The 24,530-nt window shown below is 37.0% G+C and overlaps 1 protein-coding gene across 2 annotated transcripts in view; it reads right to left on the bottom strand.

Annotated features, from left to right (window-relative positions):
• Positions 1-24,530, bottom strand: part of LOC101163161 (pituitary adenylate cyclase-activating polypeptide type I receptor) — a 33,905-nt gene that overhangs the window by 5,367 nt on the left and 4,008 nt on the right. For both annotated transcript variants that reach the window (XM_011474272.3, XM_004068130.4), the window contains exons 2-13: positions 13,230-13,368; positions 7,621-7,717; positions 6,306-6,419; positions 4,772-4,875; positions 4,589-4,686; positions 3,642-3,774; positions 3,402-3,555; positions 3,253-3,313; positions 3,101-3,170; positions 2,929-3,020; positions 1,520-1,649; positions 146-187 (exon numbers count right to left, since the gene is read on the bottom strand). In XM_011474272.3, coding sequence (XP_011472574.1) covers positions 146-187; positions 1,520-1,649; positions 2,929-3,020; positions 3,101-3,170; positions 3,253-3,313; positions 3,402-3,555; positions 3,642-3,774; positions 4,589-4,686; positions 4,772-4,875; positions 6,306-6,419; positions 7,621-7,717; positions 13,230-13,286 — 1,152 coding nt within the window. In that variant the 5' untranslated portion in view covers positions 13,287-13,368. The remainder of the gene's footprint in view (positions 1-145; positions 188-1,519; positions 1,650-2,928; positions 3,021-3,100; positions 3,171-3,252; positions 3,314-3,401; positions 3,556-3,641; positions 3,775-4,588; positions 4,687-4,771; positions 4,876-6,305; positions 6,420-7,620; positions 7,718-13,229; positions 13,369-24,530) is intronic.

The following is a 24,530-nucleotide window of genomic DNA, read 5'->3' as shown; positions in this document are numbered from 1 at the left end:
ATGTCTTCTTTTTAAAAGCTAATTTGAAAAGATTTTTTTTTAAATTTTATTTATATTGGACACCATATACCTTCCATATCAGGCCTGTTTTGGAACAAAGCACTAAATATGAGAGTACTTTGATATAGTATAAAATGAGAATTACCTCTCCATTCAGGAAGCAATACAGGACAGCCACCACAAAGCCCTGAAGAAAAACAAAAATGGTCAAAAATGATTTTCAAACACACTTTCTGCAGGAATTACAGGAATTTTTATGTTGCACTGAATCAACAATCGAAGTGAAAAGAATCAAACCTATCAAAGAAAATCAACTTCAACTGTTGTCTGTAAAGCCTTTAACAGCCCGTCTCTTCACACTGACAGAATCCATCAGTGTTTACTCTGCATCTCACAGTTTACAGAGTTTTACATCAGTTCACTTTTGAGTCATTCATGCTCTGCTGCTGCTGAACTGGTGCAGTAAACAGTAGCGGTAGCGAGGAGTGAAAACAACAAAAGCAGGTTGTCTGCATCAAGAATCAGTCAAAATTTGATCGTGCATTTCCCTTTTTTGCCCACAGGAGGGAGACAAAGCTCAACATTGCAACATTAGCATGTTACTGCTGCTATTCTGTTGTAAAATATACCCTGAGGTAGATTTGTTTAATTATTTATGTATTTATTTATTTAAAAGCCAATTTGATTAGTGTGAATGATCTTGAGCTACAAACTGCCATATAATTTCCTTTGGGATCAATAAAGTATCTACTATCAATAATCTAAGGTATAAACAAACAAATGACAAAATATGTAAAAGAAAGCAGAGCGTGATTGCAAATAAATATACTTCTTTAAAAAAGAAAGAGAAAATCTTGGTCTATATATTTATAAAGAAATAAGAGCATACACCTGAACAGAAGCACATTTTAAAAGTGTTTTAAAATGTTGTGCTTGTAAAATTGAAAAAAAAAATTTTTATTCAAAACAAGCACGACTTGCTTAGGTGTTTTTGTTATTTATTTTTTGCCCTTCTGTTTTAATTGTTATTGTTGATTAGTAAAGCAGCTTTTAGTGCTTTCTGGAACATTTAGGTTTGTCAAAAAGTCAGTAAAAGAAACATGTTTCTCAACTTCATGTTGCTTAACACCCCATTATTTCCAAAATCGGAAAAACTTGCCTGTGTGCTAAATTGCTTTTTTGTGTCTTCGATGTCAAATGCTATTTTCTTTGTTACTCATCCTTGTTTTTTTTTTACTTTTTCTTACCCCTTAAATTTGGTTCTCACTCTCTTTCTGCAGTTGCTATAACTGAGATATGTTGTCTGACAATTTGATCCACTCTCAAGACTGCAGTGTGAAAGTACATCTGTCTACAGCAATCAAAATGAGTCCGACTGGTTCTTTTATTTTGAAAAGGCCCTCAGACACGGTAACAAAAATTCTTAAAATTTAAAGAGCAAACTGTCAAGACATTGTCCGCAGCCCATTGACACGGGCTGATGCTTTTGCAGGTGAAGCACTTATGTGCGATCTATTACCTGAAAAGAACCGAGGCCGAGTTCAAACACCAAACGCTCCCTTTTGCTGACGTTCTCTGGAGAAAAGGCGAACACGGTGTAGTGGATCCCAAAGAGCGGGATCAGCAGCAGAGTGGAGCGGGCCAGTCTCCTGCACAATAACACATAAATAGGTTGATCCTTTCTGTTCTGTGATTTTACCAACTGAAACTCCAAACTTATCACCCTGTCTGTGCCTGATATCTTCCAATTCAGTCTTTTACTGTATCTTTCATTGTATGCAGCTTCCTTTACAAATGATTACATTTACCTAACCCCTTTGATATAATAAATTCTGAATACAACTAAATAAATAAGTAATTCAGAAACAAAAATGTGTTGGTTAAATCAATTGACAAGTAAATAAACAATACAACAAGTAAGACCAAAGTTGAAGTAAAAAATGTTTAAATGTAAAATAAAATATTCTAAATTAATTTGAAACCACATTATGCACTTTGATCAAAAATATAAACCATCCTGTAATATATATATATATATATATATATATATATATATATATATATATATATATATATATATATATATATATATATATATATATAATTTTTATTTTTTTATTTTTATTTTTTATTTTTTACTTTTTTTGCTTATAACATTAATCAAAACATGTAAAATTTCAAATTTCAAACTTAAAACTAAATAACAACCCTATATAACTATTAATATATATATAAAATATTTCATGGACCCTTTTTCATTTGCCTTATCCAAACTTTCCATAAAAACACACTGTTAAGAACTTCCTTCACGTTTTGTGTCCTGTAGTCCATCATTATTCCACTAGGGGGCAGTAGAAAGGCCTTTCCTGCTCATTTCAAAATGGCTGCTTCCGTGTAATCTCAAAAGTCCTTTTGGCGGGAAAAGGTTTTGCTAATTTTTTTAACTTTATGGTGAGAATACCTTTAAGGTGAAAATACCATTTTTTGAAATGACTACTTTCTGTATTGCAAAAAACTGAAAATGTGTTGATTTTAAATGTTCTATAATACAGTTACAGCATGCAAAAAATGTGTGGATCAAATTTGCACCAGTGGTTAAATGAGGTGATTTTTTACTTAACACTTAAACTAACATCGTTAGAGCAAATATTTACCGAAATTCGGTAACATTTCATGATCGAAACGATCAATATCTCATAAAAAATAAAGGGATAGAGCAAATTTTTTGTCGACTTCATTAAAAGGATTAAAAACATCTTAAATCTAGAGAGAAAAAAAGAAATCTCTCAATTTTTGATGTAGTAGGCTCTACTGGGTTAAAGGATTTAGCAATTGACTATGCTGCAAGCTTGTTTAACATAAAAAATCTTTTATTTTAGTTAAGGGTTCACAGAAGGTAGGTAGGACATGTCAGACAGAAGCACTTACAGGTAAATACTGGATTCATTTCCACCAATATCTGGAGACTGAAGCTTTTGGACCAGAATGACGATGATGCCAATGAAGAGCACAAAGTTGACCTGCAGACAAAGAGCATACTATTAATTGTAACAATCAATGAGTTTGTATAGACTAAAAGGAATAATAATTTTTCTTTTACCATAATCGAAGCCAGCACAGGTCCTTTAATCACCCACCAGATGGCAGCGTTGTCATTTGTGTCCCAACAACTGAGAGAATAAAAAAAAAGCAGCAGTCAATGCCTGATTGAGCAGACCTCTACGTGGGGCTCATCACTTATTCAAAACAAACCCGAAGTCATCAAAGTGTAGCCTCAGTACAGCCCAGATGGTCACGCACACTGTTGGCGTTCCTGTTGAGACACGTGCATCGTCTGGTTAGCACCATGGTGATCACAGAGCTCTGATTCATCTGCCTGCATGTGTGTGACCACGCCTCACCCCAGCCAATGATGATGTACCAGTAGAAATACCTCCTCTCAGGGAAGAAGGTCTCCACCAGCAAAGTGAAGAGGTACAGACCCTCGATGAAGAGCCAGAAGTAGTTGGAGAGGACGCAGTAGTGGAAAAAAATCATCACGGCTCGACACTCCAGCTGCACAAAAACAGGAAAGCGGGCTACAGCATTGAAAAGATGAGGCAGGCTGCTTTTCTGAGTGTGTGTGTGTGTGTGTTACCCACAGTGTGTATGAAACAGTGGTCGCTGTCCTCTTCGGCGTACAGCACGCCGTCTTTGATGAAGACAGAAATGGCTCTCAAGATGAAAGACACAAACAGGTTCATGTGGATGAAGTTCCTGGTACAATGCAGCTTCCTGTTCAGTAAAAAAACAAAAAAAGGCTTCAAACGTGTGGACTCAAACATAACATATACTCAAATTAAAGTAAATTTGGACATCAAATGTACTCTGATCATCTTTTGATCTATTATAAAAGCCTTCTCAGAGGTCCTTTAATTATGATTGTGCCGTTTTTAGCCAAAATAAAAATAAAACTGTTGTTTTCTAGGACATAGTTTCTGCAAAGCGGCGGGGGTTATTTAGAAATTCACCTCTGAATTGTGGGCAGGACTGTTGCTGTGAAGTAAGCAAACCCCTACATACACATCTATGTGTTTATGACACAGGTAAAAGGTTTTTCAAACAGCATTTACACGTCTGCTCCTGATTTATAACAATTTGAATAAAGAACTACTCAGAAAAGGCAATTTTTAGCTTAATTTTATTAATATATTTCCTCCACTATCAGGAGTGGGTCTTTAACATTTGTCATCTTTTACAAAGCCAGGAATTTTTTTGTTTGTTTCTTTCATCCAATAACTACATAACATCTCTGACACAAAGATCTATTGATGCTTCCACAGTGTTCATGGGAATCATTTGCAGCTAACGGTAACCTCAGCTTACGGCAGCCTTTCAAATTTCCCCTAACTCAGCAGGCAATGCAGGGAAACAAATATGAACGCCTTAACGCCTGGATTTATTTCCAGCTATAAAAAAAAAATCCCTTATGTTTTTGCTTTCAAGTAAATGCTAAATGAATATATTTGCATCAATAAGCGTCAAGGGATTAAAGTGATATATTTTTAAAAAGTTTTAAGATAACTTGGTAGTTTCATTTGAGTCTTACCTGAACCTGCAGAGTATGACCATAGCTGTGGTGAGAGACACCAGAGAGGTGCTGTAGCCGACAGTGTAGAGGGCCTTCACCGACACGAAGTACATGTCCTGATGGGAATGGATGAATAGATTTGTGTGTGACGAGGTGAAATGTCTACTGTGATGCAGCTGCAGATGGGGGAGGCAAACTCACCGGGTGGCTGCTGTTTCCTTCCTCAACCAGGCAGGCGTCGACATAATGGGGGAAAGTCTCTGACCAGCCAAACTCAGTGCAATTGCGGCTCACTTTTCCCAGCTCTGTGGACAAGCAACACTTCGTAAGACTACATGTTAACAAGAAAAACAAAATAACACTGCGCGTTATATATGGATTAGATCTGTTTTTGTTTTTTTTACTGATGTTAAAGATATTTTGAGAGTTAAATGGCACTCTGTCAAAACATTTGTTTGGTTATTATTGTGAATATGCTATGCAGCTAATATGTATTACTGTCTGATTATATATATATATACAGTATATAGTTAGCATAGTCACGGTGACGTTTGTTTTATTGGTATCAGTATGTTTTTTTGCATTTTGCAAACAAGGTTGGGAGGTATACAGATATTGTAAGTACGCTAAGACTATCATATCCTGAAATGACACTGCTTTCCGACCTAGATGCAAGTTTTTCAGGATATTTGGCTGTTGGCCATGCGGCTGCATTTGTAATCGGGAGGCGGAAGTCACATTTTACACGCAACGCAGTAGAGGTTTTAGGATTTTTTTTTTTTTTTAGGAACAATTTTTGACGTCGGTCAGTGGCCACACAGGCACCTTTCAAGGTTGCGTGATTGCAGTCCAGTAACAAGAGGGTGGCAGGAAGGCGGCAGCGCGATAATTGACTGATGAGAGGGTCTCCAAGGTCCCCAAGATCTTCTGAAGATTGGCTGATTTCCAGCCACCCCCCTGCCCCTGTGCTGCCGTACCACTCAACAAGGGCTGTTGACATGGGCCTGGGGCCCGGCAATGACCAGATGACAATCTGGCAATCCTAGCCACCAAATGAGGAGATGGCATTGATGATGCATTGATGCATTGATACTCTTTATCCGAAGACTCCTCTTGTGGTTGGACCGTTTGGATATTGGTTTTCCTGGGCACCGGAGCTTTGCCTTCGCTGGGTTTCTTGGAAAATATGATGTCTAAAAAATTCTAAACTGACAAGATTATAATGTATGCTCCTAATCTGAGTTGCGAATGACCAGTGGTGCAAAATGGCCCGCCTTTTATATACCCGCAGGGTACCGGGCAGCTGACAGCCGGAGATGTGGCTGATGCCCTGTGGCCGCCCAGCTGTGTGACCGCACCATTTAACCCTTCTACAAGGCTAACATGTAGCGTGTTACAAACAAGTTCTAAAATTACTGTGAATGCAAAATGTTTTTTCTCACTTAAAGTTACTTGTAGTACAGTGCGGCGTATATATGACATAAGTTCAAAAACTGCTGATACATGGTTATTAGAGATAATGAAATTGAGACTTTTGTAAAAACCTATTAAACACTCGTGTTTATTTCAAAAACCCACTTTTTTTTTTCAAGAGACCAACATGGGCTAAAGCAAATTTTGAAAAAAAACCAGTATGTGCCTAAAGTGCATGTCATTCTGCACATTCAATGCTAGAATGTCATAACAGAAGCAGGATTTTATGGAAACTATGTTCAAAGAATCACCAGACACTGACCATAGTCTTCCTCACTCATGAACTGCGAGAAGAGTTCAGGACAGTTAACCTCGATGACGTCGCCAACCTTTGCTGGCTGCCAACACGTAAGGTTGTCCCAAAACCATGGACAGTCTAGGCGGGAAAAAAACACAACCATAAGAATCACACTGGCTAGCATTTTTGTAGATATTTGTTTGGTTCCTGAAGGATAAAATGTAACAAGGCTGTAAGGAGTTCTAAATAAAACGTTCTTCTGCTGCAGCCCACGCTGCAGCCACCGTCACACTTTGAATCATTTTGGTGATGCAGTCTTAAGAAAACCTTTTTAGAGCGTTTTCCAATTAGGTTGTTTAGTCATTACTAGAGGAATTTCTATAGATAATCAGCTTAGTTGGTGAATTGTTAAAGACCCACTCCAAAGACGATTCTGTTTTTTGTGTTTTAAACATATTCTTGTGGTATTTGTCTGATGATGGAGGGCATATAGGCTATAAAGAAAATTACGCTTAAAGGTGTGGCTGCAAGTTAGCGGGAAAACGTGTAAACAGACGGGTGATGGGAAGTGCGGGTGGGGTTGCTCCCGAGCCAAAAGTCCCACCCACAACGCAGAGGTGAAAACAAATAAATGAAAAAATGTAAATAAAGAAAATAGATCAAGAGATGTTTGGAGTGGGACTTTAAAGCTCCCAGGAAATCTGAAGCAAACCAAAGAGGTCAATTTTGATACGCTTACAAATTAGTGCATTTTACACTCTTTTAAATGAATCCTCCTATGTTTTATTATAGTTTCAATTAAGATAAAATATTAAGTGGGCAGTCGAACAGTAATGAAATTTAGACACGTTTTTAAAGATCTAAACCAACCAGTCAAGAAAATAAAACCTCAATTTGCACAATGAGGTAAAGAAACAAAACAAAACATCTTTTTAGTTTGAAAGAGAGCCTTAACTGAGCATCTCTAAACTTAATTTCATCCATCATCTCTCTAGTCAACTTGAATTTTCCGCAATGCTCACCACACTGAAAATGTCTCAGTGAAGACACACAGTCATCCGGCAGACTTGATTAAGAGTGCTGAATTACTCCGTCAATATGTGATTATTCTGTGTCACAATAAAGCGCAGAACCAAGCTGTAAAATCCTCCAATGATCTGTTTTTGCAGACAGGCATCTGCAGTTTGTAGAACAATTTCCAGATCATTACTGTGAAGACTCTCAAGATGTTACAGTTTTTTGTGTGTGTTCCTTTCTTATTTTTTAATCAATTCATCTGACCATTATTGCAAATATAAACAGGAAATGATTAAAGTCTAAGGGTTAAAAAAAAGCCAACCGAATTCAGAGTTGGGATCGTGCAGCGCCATCATCTCCATGCATTTCTCCTGCTCCCTCTTGATCACGCAATTGGAGGGCACCTGCTGATTTGAACCCTGCAAGAGGAAACAAACCAGAGAAAGTGTCATCATGAATGAACGACTCAAAGCTCTGCCTGCAGCTCTGCAGAGCTGCTGGCATCCCCATGCTCAGCGACCCAAAGGAAGGTCATTTCTCTGATTGAACCCAAACAGAAAAGGCTTTCAGACATTATCTTTCCCAACAGTAGGAAAAAAAGGAAAAGTGGCACAACAAATAGGGTGACAGATCACAAAGGAGGGGCATGAGGATTAGGATGGTGATATGATCAGTCACAGCTGGGGGAGCATCCATCATAGTCACTCTGCTTCACAATTGATTCAGTTGATGGATGGAAGCACTTTCTCAGTGGGAGGCTCAATGCTGAGTGAGTGTTTCCACAATTCTGGATGATTTCTAAACTGCTCTCTGTCTGAAAAGAAGACAGCAGAATCCGCTGCAGCCTCCGGACAGAACATTGAACTTGGCTTATCCAGCTTGATACTTTATCGCCCATGAGTGGCCTTCACTGATGTCAAATTCTTTTTTCACAAAAGCCCCATATGGTCACTTTGGTTTGTCGATGGTGGGATTTGGGGAAGGGGTTCTAAAGTTTTCCTGAAGTAATGGTCAGTGTTTTCAAAAAGTAATCTTTGACGTCACCAGTGTGATCCTGAACGGCAAAAGCTTGCCATGAAATGGTTAGACACACTTACTGGAGTTTACTCCACTCAGTTCAAAAACACTAAAAATGGGGCATTGGGCAAGAAAAGATAAAGTGTGAGATATTTCAGTCCATTGGGATCCATGGGAATGGCACCAGCCGATCAAAAAAAAAAAACCCTGGAACACTTTAATCATGCAATAGGTTTAAACTCTATCCATCAATCCATTTTCTTAACCCAATGTATCCCTATCGGGGTCAAGGGTTGCCAGAGCATGTCCTAGCTACCGCTGGGCCAAGGCAGGGTACACCCTGGACAGGTTGCCGGTCTGTGGCAGGGCAAACAATCGCTCCTGCACTCCACTCACACATGCACACTTAAGGGTCAGTCAACCAGTCAACCTATGAAGCCTGTTTTCTGACTGTGGTAGGAAGCCGGAGTGCCCAGAAAAAAAACCACGCATGCATGAGGAGAACACGCAAACTGTACAAAGAAAGATTCAAACCAGTGCCTCGTCACAGTGAGGCGAGAGCGCTACCCACTTCACCACCATGCAGCTGAACTTTGCAGTCCAATAAAATCAAAACTCTTGATTTAAAAATAATGTCTGTAGATGCGTTTTTTATTCAATTTAACACAGGACTTAATGAGAGTTGGCTTCCTCCTGAAAGCTGTTCAGTACCATTCGGAATCTACGGGTTCTCTTCTTCTAATTTGAATAATTTAAATCTTAAAAAAAAGAACAAAAATTTTATCAAATGACTGCAGCATAGGAGTTTGCATGTTCTCCCCGTGTATGCGTGGGTTCTCTCCGGGATCTCCGGCTTCCTCCCACTGTCCAAAAACATGCTTCATAGGTTAATTGGCAACTCTAAATTGTCCATAGGTGTGAGTGTGAGAGTGCATGGGTGTGTGATTGTGGACGTTCTACCCTGCGACAGACTGGCGACCTGTCCAGGGCATCCCCTGCCTACGCCCAAGTAGCCGGGATAGGCTCCGGCAGCCCCGTGACCCCGAAAGGGACAAAGCGGTACAGAAAATGAATGAATGAATAAATGAATGACTGCAGCATAAAAACAAAGAAAAACTGACGAGAAATGTTAGATGGGGGTCTTTAAATCTATCATAAACGAGATGAATGTCTGTTAATTAGAAGAATAGATGCACTTCTCTCAGCCTTCTCACTTTATTGTCTCTGACCTCATCTCATTGGTCTTAAAGAAGACAACTTCATGGATCAATGGGGAAATTATACAAACATACTTCATCTCAGCCACTTGGTTCAGACAATGAAGCCCCACAGACAACAGTCATGACAGAATGTGAGTTTAATTGTGAACTCAAAGCATTTTCTTTTATCAGCTGTGGACAGAATCCACTGGAGATTCATAATAACAAATAAAACATGGATGGATGGAACTCAGATTTATTCAAAATTTGACAATCTCGACATTTGTTGGACAAATGTTTGCAAGACTTATAAAACTTGTTATGTCTAAAACTAGTTGGTTTTCCCCCCATTTAAGAGATGAAATAAATGTTTTTGTAATTTTCTGTTATTTTCTTAACTTTTTTAAATTTACCCCCTGCCACATCTACTTTGCTGTTTACTTATCCTGCTCGTTTTGTTCCTTTTATCTTTTTTTTTTTTAGAATACTTATCGCCAAATAAAAAATATGAGCTAGTCTGTTATCTAAAAAGACATATTATTTCTTTACAACTCATCTGCTTTTATCTCTGATGTCATGATCGTAAGCTTCAGTTAAAGGAACCATAATTATATTAGATCTATCTTGAATGACTTCACTGAATGTCAATAGTTCAAATTGAGAAAGCCCAGGAGGATTGGCTTCACACAAAGATACAACTGTATTGATTCTTGTAACTGCTGTACTATCATGACTAATAGATGTTACACTGAGCACAGGAGCAAACCATCAACTGGTTGCTAACAAAACATTTGAAAGACTTTGGCAGTTCCAAACTTTGCTCTTCTAGTTGTTGTATTGCTCAAAAAACTAAAATCCCCTTTTTTACTATCTGGGATGCACACTAATAGTCTATTTTTAATCCTTTAGGATTGAACTGATGATGACCCTTGATGACCCTTGGTCGTTTTTATGCTATAGTAAAATAAACCTATAATGCCTCAATCCAAATGGTATTTTCCAATTTTGATTATAATCGACTTTTGAAATTTTATAAAGAGTTGGGCAATTTGATTAAAAACTTACTTCAGACAGATGGATCTAGTTGGATTTTAGGAATATACGTTGCTTTATCGATTAAGTCAATTATTGGTCACACCCCTAACAGATGGAGAAGCATGATTTGTGGCTCCACAGAATTTGTCTCCGCTAATCTGCGCTTAAAGCCCGGTTAAAGTCCCTTAAGCCATCACACAAAAATATGTTCTCCACATTTAACTCATCACTCAGGGGAGCAGTAAGCTGCTGTCACAACAAGGATCAGTGACTATTTGGTGGGTAAACACCTTAATCCAACCCAAAATGCGAAGCATCAAGTAGGGAGGCATTGGCTCTCAGTCTTTGATATGAGCCATGGATTTGAAGTCTCAGGAAAGACAGTCCTGTAGCAGCTTTATAGAGTCCAGCAGTGGCATACTTTACACTTTGCATCCACTCAACCCACTGTCAGTATACATAGTTTAAAACTTTGTGGTCGAATAAAATAAATTTTGGTTTAACCACAGACAAATGACTAATCTTCAGCAAAGTGGAAATTTCATGACTGGTCTAGCCCATGTGCTGTCTTGTGGGTTCCTGATGACCCCACTCCCATCATTAATGTGCCTTGGATAGCACATGGGTTAGTTGCACAGGCAGTATCCTATCACAGTACCAGGCAGGAATTCACTGAGCTCCTAAGAGTCGCCCAGTGAGCCACAAACATTTGCAGATGCCGTCTCCATGCCTGGATGCATAATTCTATTCATCTGTGGCCATAGAAGTGATCAAAACACCCAAAGTCAATGATTTGGCTAAAAAGTGTGTGAATGCTTTACTAAATTCCATGAAAATGAATAATATTTTTCATATAGTGCTTTTCAGATTTAGCTTCAATCCCAGCTTCTTTTACTTGAAGCTGTTCTTGGAAGGACTTCTTGTCCCTTTCACAGTTAACAGACAGGAACAATGTAGAACAATGAATTAATGATAAGATTCTTACCCATTGGTTCTGACACACGCTGATCGATGCATAATTGATGGAAACTTTCCCTAAGGTTTCGATGAAAATCAATCCTTGTTTGAATTAATTTAAGGTGTCCACCTGTTGCTGCGGTTTATTGATTTTTCAGGACTCTTTCTGCTCCGCAGTGAATGGGTGAATGTTGTAAAGCAGACAGTTTAACTTATCAGGAGGAAACTGAAATACTCCCAGGATTAAGAGGTGATCATAGCTTTTAAGCTGTAGTTTTGTGCTAAAGTAGATTTGTGTAAAGCTAAGAAGCATCCAATTGGACATAGAAGTTCTGGCACCCTCAAGATTTTCTTTTGTGAAGCTGGAACCGTCAAATAGGATAAAAGGCTCAGTAGAACGATTCGCCAGAAAGTAAAGAAAGGCATCACAGCAGGTCCATTTAAAATAGTTAAATGTCACAGTAAGTAGTATTAGTGATAGTAGGACCTTTATTTATCCAGGTAGAGATGTTTAAGAACAAGTTGTCATTTACAAAATGGCCTGGCCGAATGCTGTTACAATAACATCTAAAAGATCATCTTAAAAAAAGTCTAAAAGATAACTTCTAAATTAATGCCATCCATCCATCCATCCATTCATCCATCCATCCATCCATCCATCCATCCATCCATCCATCCATCCTGCTAATTCCTCACAGGGCCCCTAACACATGAATGCTAGTCAATCAGAGTGTTAACCTGAATCAGCTTTCAATGAACTCATCTCTAAATCTTGTCTCCTATCCATCCATTCATCTATCTATTGTGGTTGCTGGAGGCTGTTCCAGCTCCTGTTTGGTGAAGGGGGGTTACACCCTGAACAGGTCACCAGTCTGTTGCCCGGCCACACGCACATGCAATCCTATGGGTGATTTAGAATCACCAATTTACCTTTTTTGGATCGTGGGAGGACAGACATGGGGAAAACATGCAAACTCCACACAGAAAGAACCCAGTTGGGATTCAAACCAGAACATTCTTACTTTGAGGTGAGAGCGCTAACCATTTTACCACTGTACAGCCCAAGTCTAGTTTTTTTTTTCTGCTTATCTTAAATATTTACTAGTTGTAAACATTGGAACAGAGTTGTGTGAGCCTTCACTGCATCCCAACTGTCCACACCAACCTCATTAGTGGCTCAAAATAGGTCTTTCTTAAAATAATCTCTTCAGAGTCTAAGGTTTCTGTAAATCACAATGTGAAAATTGTACAGCAGTTTTGTTGGAACATTGCAACTTCCAGAAAAATATTGAGAAAGATTTACCAAGAGCTCCTGCATTTGCTTTTTTTACCCCCAAAGATTGTGTTACAATCAAGTTCAAAATGGAATAAAAGGGAAAATAATCCTATATTCCTGAATGTTGTCTACATCTACAGTTACATTGGGATTTTAAAAGGGAAATCAAAGCCTGATTTATAGATTATAGACAATGATCAATAAATATTTGAGCAAATGGTTTATGTTGTATTATTTTGTCAATAAAAAAATCTTTGTCCATTCAAAGATGAATTAATAGCATTTTAACATGTATCTAAGTTTGTCAAGCAGACATGCTGATCAGAAAGAATAATATAGTCAAAACTTCTACACAGCAATTTATATTTATTTTTTCCTTTTTTCACGGAAATTTACGTTTTAAAAAAGAATGGTGTACAAAACTAGAATCAGACAAAGCAAACTTACCAAAGGCAAAAGGAGGAGCAGGGTGAGGATCAGCAGGCGGATGATGCCGGTAGACATCTTGAGATTCTTGTGAAGGATTTCCTCTGAACACGGAGCTCAAACGGAAGCACAGAGCGAAGACACCGGCTCACCTCGGTATCTGTAAGAGACAGTGGGATAATCAGGAATGTTTCGTCCTCGCCAGCTCATCCGGTTAACAGACACATTACCATCTCCATCCTCAGGTCTTCACAAGTGTCATAAACCTGAAACTACCTTGTAATTGTGGTACCTCACCTTAAAGGAAAATGTTAAGAGCAACATAAATCAATATGTCCTGAATGAATTTGTTATTTTTTACTTCAGTTTAACAAACATAAAATTAACAGAAAATAACACAGCAGGTTGCAAAAGCTATTTCAGCCTTTTAATGAGATTCCTCTGTGCTAAAAAGCTTCCATAGTGTCATGTACTCAAAGCCAGGATTTGCAATCAACGGTTTTTGGAAGTGTCCTTTTTAAACGCATTGATGAGCCAACATATGAATGTTGTCACTGAGTCTGCTGCATGCATGTCTGTGTTCTGTTGAATGCACTGTGGCTCTGCAGGCCAGACCGCTTTGCTTGGATTCAGCCAAGTATTAGGACGAGCACTCGGCCTCGTCCCACGGGGAGAACTTGGCAGTCTGGCATTCCCACTCCATCAGAATCCTGCCAGCAGAAAGCGTTGTCAGGGGCAACAGCTGAGCGAGCCGCAGAGTTTGGATCTGAAATGAACCACGTGGATCTGGAACCTCCTCCTGCCTCTTTCTCTGCTGTAAATAGACTCACTCGGATTCAATGATTTTCACTAACGCATCTGACCTTCGCTGACATATTCCACAAGGATCACAGGAACCCCCCTTCCACTTGAAAATGTTTAGTTGACTGTAATGAATATGATCTTCCATGGAAAAGCTTTCATGTGTGCTGAAGCCTGAAATCCAAGGAATCCATTTCTGAAGACAATTAAGCCCCATCATAAATCACAGAAACACAACTTGTGGGCTTGAAAAGAATCATAACACTTGCATTGCTCTCTGTGGGAACATCAGCGCACTGGTCTACAGTTGTTTTGTTTTGTTGCAACAATCATGTAATTCAGTCAGAAACTGCAGAAACACTTTTTTTGTTCATGCATCACTGCTGGGTCTATCTTTAATTATTAAGTGTAAGATCACAGAAGAGGTGAGGTTTACTTTGGGAACATTCCTCCCCAAACAACACAATCAAGAATTTCATAGCATGCAGAAAAAAGGATATTTGAGAGACTTGGTATAAACAAATGAAATCATGCACCAACACCTTTAGGTGCAATTGGAAGGTGTTATAGCAACATGGGGTGCAATGGGCTTCACCCAGTGCGCGTCCTTAGGCAAGACCCTTCGCGCTACTGCCTAACTATGTAGCCACAAGGGTACCCAAGCCTGAGGTATTTTATTTAGAGAAGTATTTTGCTGCACCAATTATATTGAATGTTTTACCATTTTCCAAACTGGTAAACTAGCTGTTGAAAATATGGCCACCAGGTTATTAACAGCTTTATGTGCCACTACTTGACTTTCTAAAGCACGTTGGTTGTTTAGATTAGACCAGTGATAGGACTTTTAGGATTAGTGAACACCACTACACTGCTAATCGTTTGCAAAGATGGCCAGATTTGGTGCAATAAAAATGTGTGAAGGCCAACCTCACTTCATCTCGTGGCCCAACGCTCAAAACACGCCACAGGACCTCTGATTGGGTCTGTGCATTGACTTAACACAGGCACTGCCGCGTGAATCGTGTTTGGTGTGAACACAGCTTTACAAAGACAACAGCTTTATGGTTAGAGGGGAAACCATTGTAAGCAGCATAGACTTCCCTGCAACATTAAAAAGGGTTAAGAGTGTCCTAAATTGCATAAATTAGTATGTCATTCAGTGTTCTCATTTGGAAGAGTAAAGCTTAGTTGCAATGAGAAATTAGAATATTTACTTGAAAACAGAAACATAGAAAGGGCTATACATTATCATCAGACCCTAACATGAAATTCTGTGAATTAAACAGCACAGAAGATGCTGGTTACAACCTAAAATGGGACTTCTTGCACATTTTTTGCTCCAAACACTTCAAAGAACATCAAAGGATTCTTCTTATCATGTCAAAGAGCTGAACCATGACTCTCATTGCAAATGGTCTGTCGGGTATGATCAGATTGACTTAAAGGCAGCTGCAAAAATCTCATTTTTACTTTCTCTGTGAAGTCGGCATTGAAGGCTTTAATTATTAGCATGTTCCCTTTAAACAAGTTTGTTGACAATGCAGTCAGAGTTCACATTTTTAAATCCCAAATGAAATCAATAGACACTCCACTTTGTTACTTGAAAATAATCAAGCATTCTGCTTTTGTTACATAGTGTGCATTGATGATTTCTGCAATAGCGTATGAATATGTTTTCAAAGGGAACTTCATCTTTGTTACTTGATTAACAATCTGCATTTGCATTGAAAAAGTAAGAATTTCTTTAAAAAGATGTTAAGAACCAGGTTATAGTAACTATGGGGAAAGTAAAAAATACTATGATTGAGATTATATCAATTTGTTTCTTCCCAATTCCTTTTAAGCAATTACTTGATTATATAAAATAAATTCCATGTGTCACGTGTGTGTACTGCATAAATAAGTGCCTATTTATGATTTGTAGCAATTATGCTGTCAATCATATTGTTCTTTCAGCTTATAAATCATTTATGAACTAATATCCCTAATAGATTTTACTTATTTATAATAATCTTGCTTTTTCCTTTTGTATAAATTGCTTAATAATAAGTCCATTTGAGGAGCAATGGATGGATATGCAAGTTCCCTCGGGATTGATAAAGTACTCTATCTATCTATCTATCTATCTATCTATCTATCTATCTATCTATCTATCTATCTATCTATCTATCTATCTATCTATCTATCTATCTATCTATCTATCTATCTATCTATCTATCTATCTATCTATCTATCTATCTATCTATCTATCTATCTATCTATCTATCTATCTATCTATCTATCTATCTACCCACTAGACAGTGCGCTGAACCTTTTTTCTTCGATGATTTGTGATCTTCACTGGTGTCCATGGATTACATGAAATTTTCCACCTTTATCCACCTTTGTCATGGCAGGAAGAACACGTCAATGTCAGTGGGGACGTCTAAGATAGTACAAGGGTTAAAATCAAATCAACCAATATACCAAGTTTCAAGATGTCTAAAAAATGTCCCATTTTAGATTCTAAATTTGGCTTCAAGAATTTTGAGGATTATTTTCTAGCATTTAGAGCTTCAATTACCTAAATAACTCAAAGAGTGTTTTTGTAATTAATTCCTTAAGTCCCAGTTCTGTTCCTTAATTACACACAGCTTTAGAAAGAACTAAAAATATCCCTGTATGTTTTTGTCGGTGTGTTTTAACTGAGCGACTGCTCACAACCATCTTCCTCAAGCTGTAATCACTGGTTTAATGAGTCTCAGCGGCTTTTATGTGCAACACAGTCAGCCTGAGTATGTGTGTGTGTCTGCAATTTATGAGGCTCCATCATAATGTACACAACGCATTCAAGCATGTTCATCCTTTAATCAAAACCTTTTGGACTTCAGGTTTTTCTGAAATACTTGCATAAAGTTACACCAGACAGAAAAAAGCAGAAAAAGGTTTTCAAAAATGTGTGTGCTTGTGTAAAAGAAAGCTTGAAAGGAAAAAAGTTATTTTTCTAGAGGAGAAAAGCAGAAAAAAACGAGCAAAGCTTTCAGTCTCTTTGAAAAGCGCAGCATGGAGGGGCATCATTAGACTGCGAAGAAGGCTGAGCGACAGCAGCAAGAAGTCAACCACTTTTGTTTTAAGTGGGAGCACTTAACTCCCCCACGACATGTTCTGGTCAGATTTTGACAGCCGCTGGAGCTTGCAGAGTAAAGGCCATTGCATCACCCTCTGCTTCTGAAGAGATGCTGAGCCCTTTTTGACATTACATCAGTTCTTCAAGACATCAACTGTTGTGTTATAATCAAGCAATGGACTGTCTAATTCCATCTGAATAACATTGAAATTCGCTCACATCTCTGACTCTATAATTAGCCTAAAGAATTATGGGAGGAATTAATACAAGCAGACAGACTTCATTATTTTGCAGAGGTAGAGGGAGATGGAGACTAGGAGAACTGTCCTGGTTTCTTGCTCCCATTACGTCCCATTTTTCCCACAAATCATTTGGGAGCTGTGCCATCACAAGTCAGAGACAAAGACACTTTGAAGCGAAAATAGAGGAGTAATAAAAATAACATTGCAATATCCCAGGAGACAGGAAAACCAAGAGTGTCTCCACAGCTGATAAGCTACAGTATTAAGCACATTTTCTCTGCTGTGAAACAATTTAATGACGTACTTTTCCTCAACTCTAAAATATGTTTTGTAAAGTTTTTTTTTTTTTTAATTCCACATTTTTCTTACATTTACATAGTCATCCTCAATAAACAGTTAATTACAATAGTTTAGATGACAAAAATTCCTGACATAAAAGACAATCTTTTTTTTATTTGTAATTATCTCCAAGAAGTAAAACTTTGACCAGTAGAATTCATTAAAATACTCTCTGAAGACATTAATTAATTAAACACATCTATATTTGTCAGGCTCGAGTGGACAGTGGACCCGGGAGAGCCAATTTGCTGCCTGAAGTGTGGAATCACACCAACAGGAATATTACCCTGACATTTGGCCCTCTGTGAACCTAAGTGGAGTTAATTATCTGTTAGTCGCTGCTAAATGTCTGTCCAGTAGCTTTGAAATTTCATTTAATTCAAATGGACAATGAAGCAGCATGTCATCAGCATATAATAAAGTCTAAAACAGCAACATCTGATATTAAATTGACTCAAATGAACATTGGGGAAGTTAAAATTAGACAATGTATATTTTTTTAATCAAATACATGAATTCATTTTTATTTTTTATTTTGCTTAGCTTTAACTTATTTTTTGTATTTTCTATTTATGTAACCCTTTTGATAGAATGGGGGAGAGATGGGGATCTACAGGGGCAAAGGACTGCACCCACATATAAAGACTTCAATAATACAGTTTTTCTCAGTCGCTTTAGTACAATTCTCAGAAATTCCCAAAACTACTTGTTCAATCTTCACATCATGATGTCACTTGTGCACATCATATAAACAGTTTCTCACTTCTTTGAACAAGTTGCAATTGCTTTGGTACATCCATGCAAATGATTATGTACAATTCTCTGCTCTTTGCTACATTATCAATTGTTTATGTCATGTTGATCAAAATGTATTATATAGTTCACTGTGCAATAGTCTTACTCCTTAAAACACCTAGTCATTAGTTCATCGTATAAGTCATTAACTGCAAAATGGTTGACCAAGTTGTCATAATGAGACAAACAAATTTCGCTGCATTGCAAGAGAGGATATTCGCTGTGATGTGGATGAGAATTTGTGTGAATGAGAATCATACAGGAATGACAAGAGGTGTAGGAAGACCACACCAATTCCTACTGCACTGCCTGTACTGTTGTACAGAATATTGTCCTATCTTTTTTTTCCCTTTGTGTTACTGTTTGCAGTGGGTTTTTTCTATTTTGGTATGACATGATCTGTCAACAAATTACAATATGAACAATAAAAGTGTAAATGTGAATCTTGTCCAGTCTCTTGCAATCAAACAAAAAAGGTGTAACTTACATTTTACAACAATAATTGTCATCAAAACTTTAGCCATAGTTTACATCAGAACCTCCCTCTAAAGTACACAGTTACATTGACAACATGACTAAGTAATTTGACTGTCTTGTTCGTAGACAATGACACAAGGACTTGACATTCTGATGGCACTGACATGTTAAATGACATAAAGACTTAGTTTTGAGAGATGAACTAAAGGTTTTGAGCAAGTTACAGGCTTTTGCAAGAAATCCATAGTGTTTTGCTGTATGTACAAATTGTTTTGAGAAATTTAAACACGTATTTGCAAACTTCAATCCTGATCTGAGAATTGTACTAAAGTGACTGAGAAAAACTGTAAATTGCTGAATCAAAAATAATGACTACGTTCACATCCATATGAAAGTTTCTAAAAGCTGAAAACGATGGAATCCATCTGATCTCTGTCCCCTAAGACTGCAACCCCCAAAAAATGTTGCTGTTGGTTGTGAATAGATGATGTAAAAACCATTCACTGAATATGAGAGCTGCAGACACAGCCGCTCTCAGGAACCATTTGGTGGTTTAGCAAAAATAATCAAATCCTGCCTATGGGGCATGGAGCAGAGAATTTTTATTTCAAGGGGTAAATAACCTACTATTGATTTTGCTACTCAAAATTATTTTTTAATTAAATTAATTTACTCACAATACAGAAAATAGGACTAGTTTTCTTAAAGTAAGGGTCTTTTTAATTTTAAATACAAAGTATATTAAAAAAAAACATTAGAAACAGAACAAATTGTTCCCTAACATTTCTATAATTACAGTCCGTGGTGCTTGATGCTCCAGTAATTCATAGTCTCTATGGCAGATGTGACATTTAGTTCTGGTTGCCACTGGAAACTGTGTTGTTCAAGGTAAAGTCCTGAATCAACATCAGCGCTTAATGTTTTCTTCAAGCCCTGCCATTTTCCAAGTAGGAAAGGGACATTAAAAAGGCTGTACTCAGAGATACTACAGATTGGGACAAAAACACACAAAAAAAAAACAGGACAATACTTAGGATTTACTAAATAATAATATTTATGTAGAAAAATCACATACACGATGACAAGGATAAAATCTACTTTGTTTCACAAATGTCTGTTTAGCTATTATAACCAAAATTAAAGTTGTGATTTCTAATGATTTATCTTTCCTGATTTAATGCCGGATTTCACAATGTTCTATTGACAGCAATTTTGGATGTTTTACATTATCAAAAACTGTTTTGCTGCCTTCCATAATCATAGTAATTTCAGCAAGTTGCTCTTTAAGGCATAGAGTTAAAAATCTAGAGGCAGTACTGGCCATATGATCCTGTGACTCTATGGAGAGTCACAGCCAATTATCAGATGTCTTCATAGTCCTGTTGACATTCATGCTTTAAAACTCCCTCATGTATAGCATGTATGACCATTGTTTCGGCTAAAACTGCACCAAAAAGTGTTTGTCATGCCCCTTTATAGCTAGGAAACTCTAAAATATACAATTACCCCCAAATTTTTTTAATATGTCTAGGAATACAGCTGGTAAACTTAGGGAAGAAACAATCCATTTGTACAACAATTCTATTTCTATAAATTGTAGTTGCCGATTCGATTCATAGTCGATATTTGTTCATTTTGAACAATCCGATTCACAAACCTAAAATTGATTCAGGACATCTTTAGCCAAAACCTCAACCAGTGTGACTCAGAGAACATAAATCCATTCATCGATTGAGTTTATTATTCATTACAACATATTGAGACAGCAGCAATTCTACGGTTTAAACCTTATTTTGACTTAGGCTTTACAAAAACTGTGAAATGTTTCAGCCTTGATTGACCAATGTATGGAATTCACTGCTTAGTCTAAAGAATGGGTTGCACTGTTATAACATAATCACAACTTACAATGTGAACCTGAAATAGAAAAAAAGTAGCACTACAGTCCGTATCTAACAATTGACAAAATTCTCTGCTTTTACTCCAGTAAAAAAAGTGCATTTCAAAGACAAATGAAATGATTTAAAATAATCCTTATTGACAATTGTATGATTCCCTGCTCACTCCTGTTTAAGTCTTTTATTTACTGCCTTTTTGGTTTTTATTTAGTTTATTTTGTGCCGCTGATATAAGAAGTTTGAAAAAAGTCTATTCTAGTCAATAACTAAAAAAAAACGACATATGTCAAAGACAATGTTTTCCAGTCAAGTAGCTGTGTTTGAAGACAACTGCTCCTATTTTGGTGGACATTTTGTATCCTACACAACATCACTACCCTTCGACAGAAAAGGAGCTCTATCATTCTTTTCTACCACATGTTCACAGTAATGAAAGTGTAAAATTGGTCAAAGCAGGTGTGATAAGGTCCAGGCCACATCTGTGAGCTCAGGACTTTACATAATAGCCTCTTACCTCCCATAAGGAGGAATTCCAGGCACTTTTGTGCAGTCACATAGAAAATTCAAATGAGAAAACAGCAGAGGCTGCAGCTTCCCCTGAACAGATTCTGGTTTTGGTCGGTGATCTGCCAGCACTGATTCGAATGCATGACCTGGGATGAGGTTGGCCGATGTTCACACCTCTGTGATCAAACCAGCTGTGTATAAAATCTGAGAGTAAATGAACTGAAACAGAACAACCAGCTGACTTTCAGAGTTACTGACGTTATCCTGTCATAAAAGGTCCATTGACCAAAAACCCATTTGAACAAAAAAAAGTGAACATATTAATAGAGAGAGCGAGATAGATCAATATATAGCAAGGTATATTATTATGATTGTTATTATTATTGTAAAAGAAATTTATTAGAAAGGTAGTGTTACTCTATTTGATGAGTTACAAAACATTTTGCTGTGTTTTGGGTATATTTATTTAAAGATATTAAGCCAATGTAAAAATGTTTTTTCTATGCTGCCTTCTGAACATTTCCTGGCCTGTCAAATGCCAATACATCATTTATATATACATATCACACTTTTTCTTTTCAAATATATAAAAATATTTAAAACAACAATCAGCAAATGTTACATATTGATCTAAAAAAATATGAGATGTGTAAAATATATTACGTACAAACAACTGTACAAACGAATGTTCTCCTGAGCATTCCCACCCTTTTGCAATGCTTTAACGGCAAATAATACTGTAAATATAAACATTAAAGTGAACTTTAACTGGAAGGAAAAAAACACTAAGCACAGCTGCCAGGAGATGATTAAAATGAATGTGATGAAGCACGTGGGGGCAGACAATTGACCTCAGATGACATCAATGTGGAGGAGATGGTGCCAGTGTCATTTCTGTGAGCTCATAATGGACCGACACATGAACAAGAAAAAACGGGTTTAGTACAAAGTTGCAAAATGTGTTTTCGTCTGCTTTTATTTATTACTCTTTTAAATTAAAATATGATGTTTTATTTAAAGGATTCAAATGTAATGTTTGTGCTTGGTTCCCTCCGAAGCATTGCTTCCATCCCTATCAATGCTGACCCTGCACAGCCTTCTTAGACCAACAGAAAAAATTCAAGTCTCACAATAACAGAATCATTTGAGTGGCTCACAATTGTTTTTCACCAAACAATCTTGTTGCTAGTGAAACTGAACTCCTGTAGGGAACTTGTGTTCCTTTACACTGATTCTTCAGAATAAAATTCATTTTAGTTGCTCCGATCCATCTCCCACCTTTATATTATTTTAACAAAATCCAAATCTGTCCTCTTTAGTATTTCTAAACTTCAACTGAAACAGTTCTGATCTCTCTCAGCAATCTGAAACTGTTGCAGTGGCAACAAACACACTATTCAAATTTCCAAAAGACCTGAAAACATGTCTTAAATTTACATATTGTCACAAAGACTGACTAATAAACTGGTCAGGACCTTGGAAAAAAACACCTGTGTCCATGACCTCTGACCTCTTGACCTCCGACCTTGAGTCAATGTATAACATTTAGCGTAAAAAAATTGCAAACCTCGTGTCTGAATGTTTCATTCATTTAGACACTTAAGGGCATCAAATGTTTCAGTTATTACAAAAGAATAATTTAGGGATGACTCTTTTCATCATTTTGTGTTGCTATGACAACAAATGCATCTTAGTGAAAGAGTACAATTTTAATCTACTGCAATCTTGAACAAAACATAAAAACCTGGTTGAATTTAAATTTTCTTCCTCTTAATTATAATCTGAGTTGTTGAGGTTCTTGTACCTCAGTGCCTCAGAAATTGACTTTTCATTGCGTTAGGTACCCAGAACTACTTTGAGAAATTGAATAAAGTTTAACCAGGACATGTCTGTGAGCTGGCACATTTATCAAGTTTTTCAAGCTACTTAGTTCCAGCTACATAATGTTCCAAAAATCAGGAGCATCCTGTCATGCACAGAAACCAGTCTATGCTTAAGAGACTTTGTGTGTACCACTGCAATTTCATGGCAGGCTGTCCCTGTAGGTAGTCCAAAATTGTCAAATGGTTTATATTTTTCTCATTTTTCTGTTTTGTTTTGTTTTTTATATTAAGGAAATAAATATTGATGAAAAAGCTCATATTCTAGCTCTAATATATCTTCAAGACTCAATTCTTCCATAAACTTCATTTTATTTCTGCAAGATTCCAGCTCTTCTTCAGATGACTGAGCCTAGAATTTCTACTTTCACTTTTTACTTTCTTCCAGTGGAAGACACCATTTCTATGTGTAAGGCTAGATCTAAGACTTCCCCTTCCAGAAAAGAAGTGAAGGTCTGTGGTTTTGTTTTTCATGTTTATACCCTTCCTATACTGTTTTAATCATGGTTGGGTCAACATTTTATTTGCTACTTTTGATTCTGTGATTTGATTCTTTTAGTCAATCACCTATCGTGTTCACTCAAGATTTTAGTCACTAATCTTTTTTGTTGTTTTTGTTGTTGTTGTTATTGTTGTTGAACACCCTCAGTGGTTTTTTATAAATTGCTAGATCGATGCATCAATCACCACCTCTTTTTCACTCTGTCAAGGTTTTCTTTAGTTTAGTTTAGTTCAGTTTAATTTGTGTGGTTTTGAGATTTAGTTTGACCATATTTAACAAATTGGGTTTCCCTTGACTATTTTGTTCACCAAAACCCCATTACATGGAAAAAGCTAAGGAAAAAAGTTGACTTTCTGCAAACCTTTCTCTATTTCATCTATTAACTTCCCACAAGTTAGCAGCTAAAACGTTGTTGAAACTGCAATCTTGTCTTTTTTAATAAACTCAGCACATTATTTCATTTTTATACTTATATAACATTGATTATACTTAATTATTTATATTTTTCATTTTTAATAAAGGCTTTGAAAATTTAGAACTTTTAAAAAGCCTTTTTTTTCTTCTTTTTCTCATAGTTCTACTTTTGGAAGGAAATTACATTCTGGGATAAGCAGCAGATCTGACATTGTTGATGGGGCCATGGAAAAATATGTCAAATGCTTTCTGCCAAAAACACTCAAACAATCTCTGAAACGTCAACCTTGTTTCCTCTTTATACAGAAACTGTTATCGAGCAACTAGTTCACCATTTCTCCTCAGTCTCCTGGATTTATCA

The sequence above is a fragment of the Oryzias latipes genome, chromosome 4 (assembly GCF_002234675.1).
Source record: "Oryzias latipes chromosome 4, ASM223467v1".
In the NCBI taxonomy this organism is placed as follows: domain Eukaryota; kingdom Metazoa; phylum Chordata; class Actinopteri; order Beloniformes; family Adrianichthyidae; genus Oryzias; species Oryzias latipes.
This window is presented reverse-complemented; position numbering and strand designations above follow the sequence as displayed.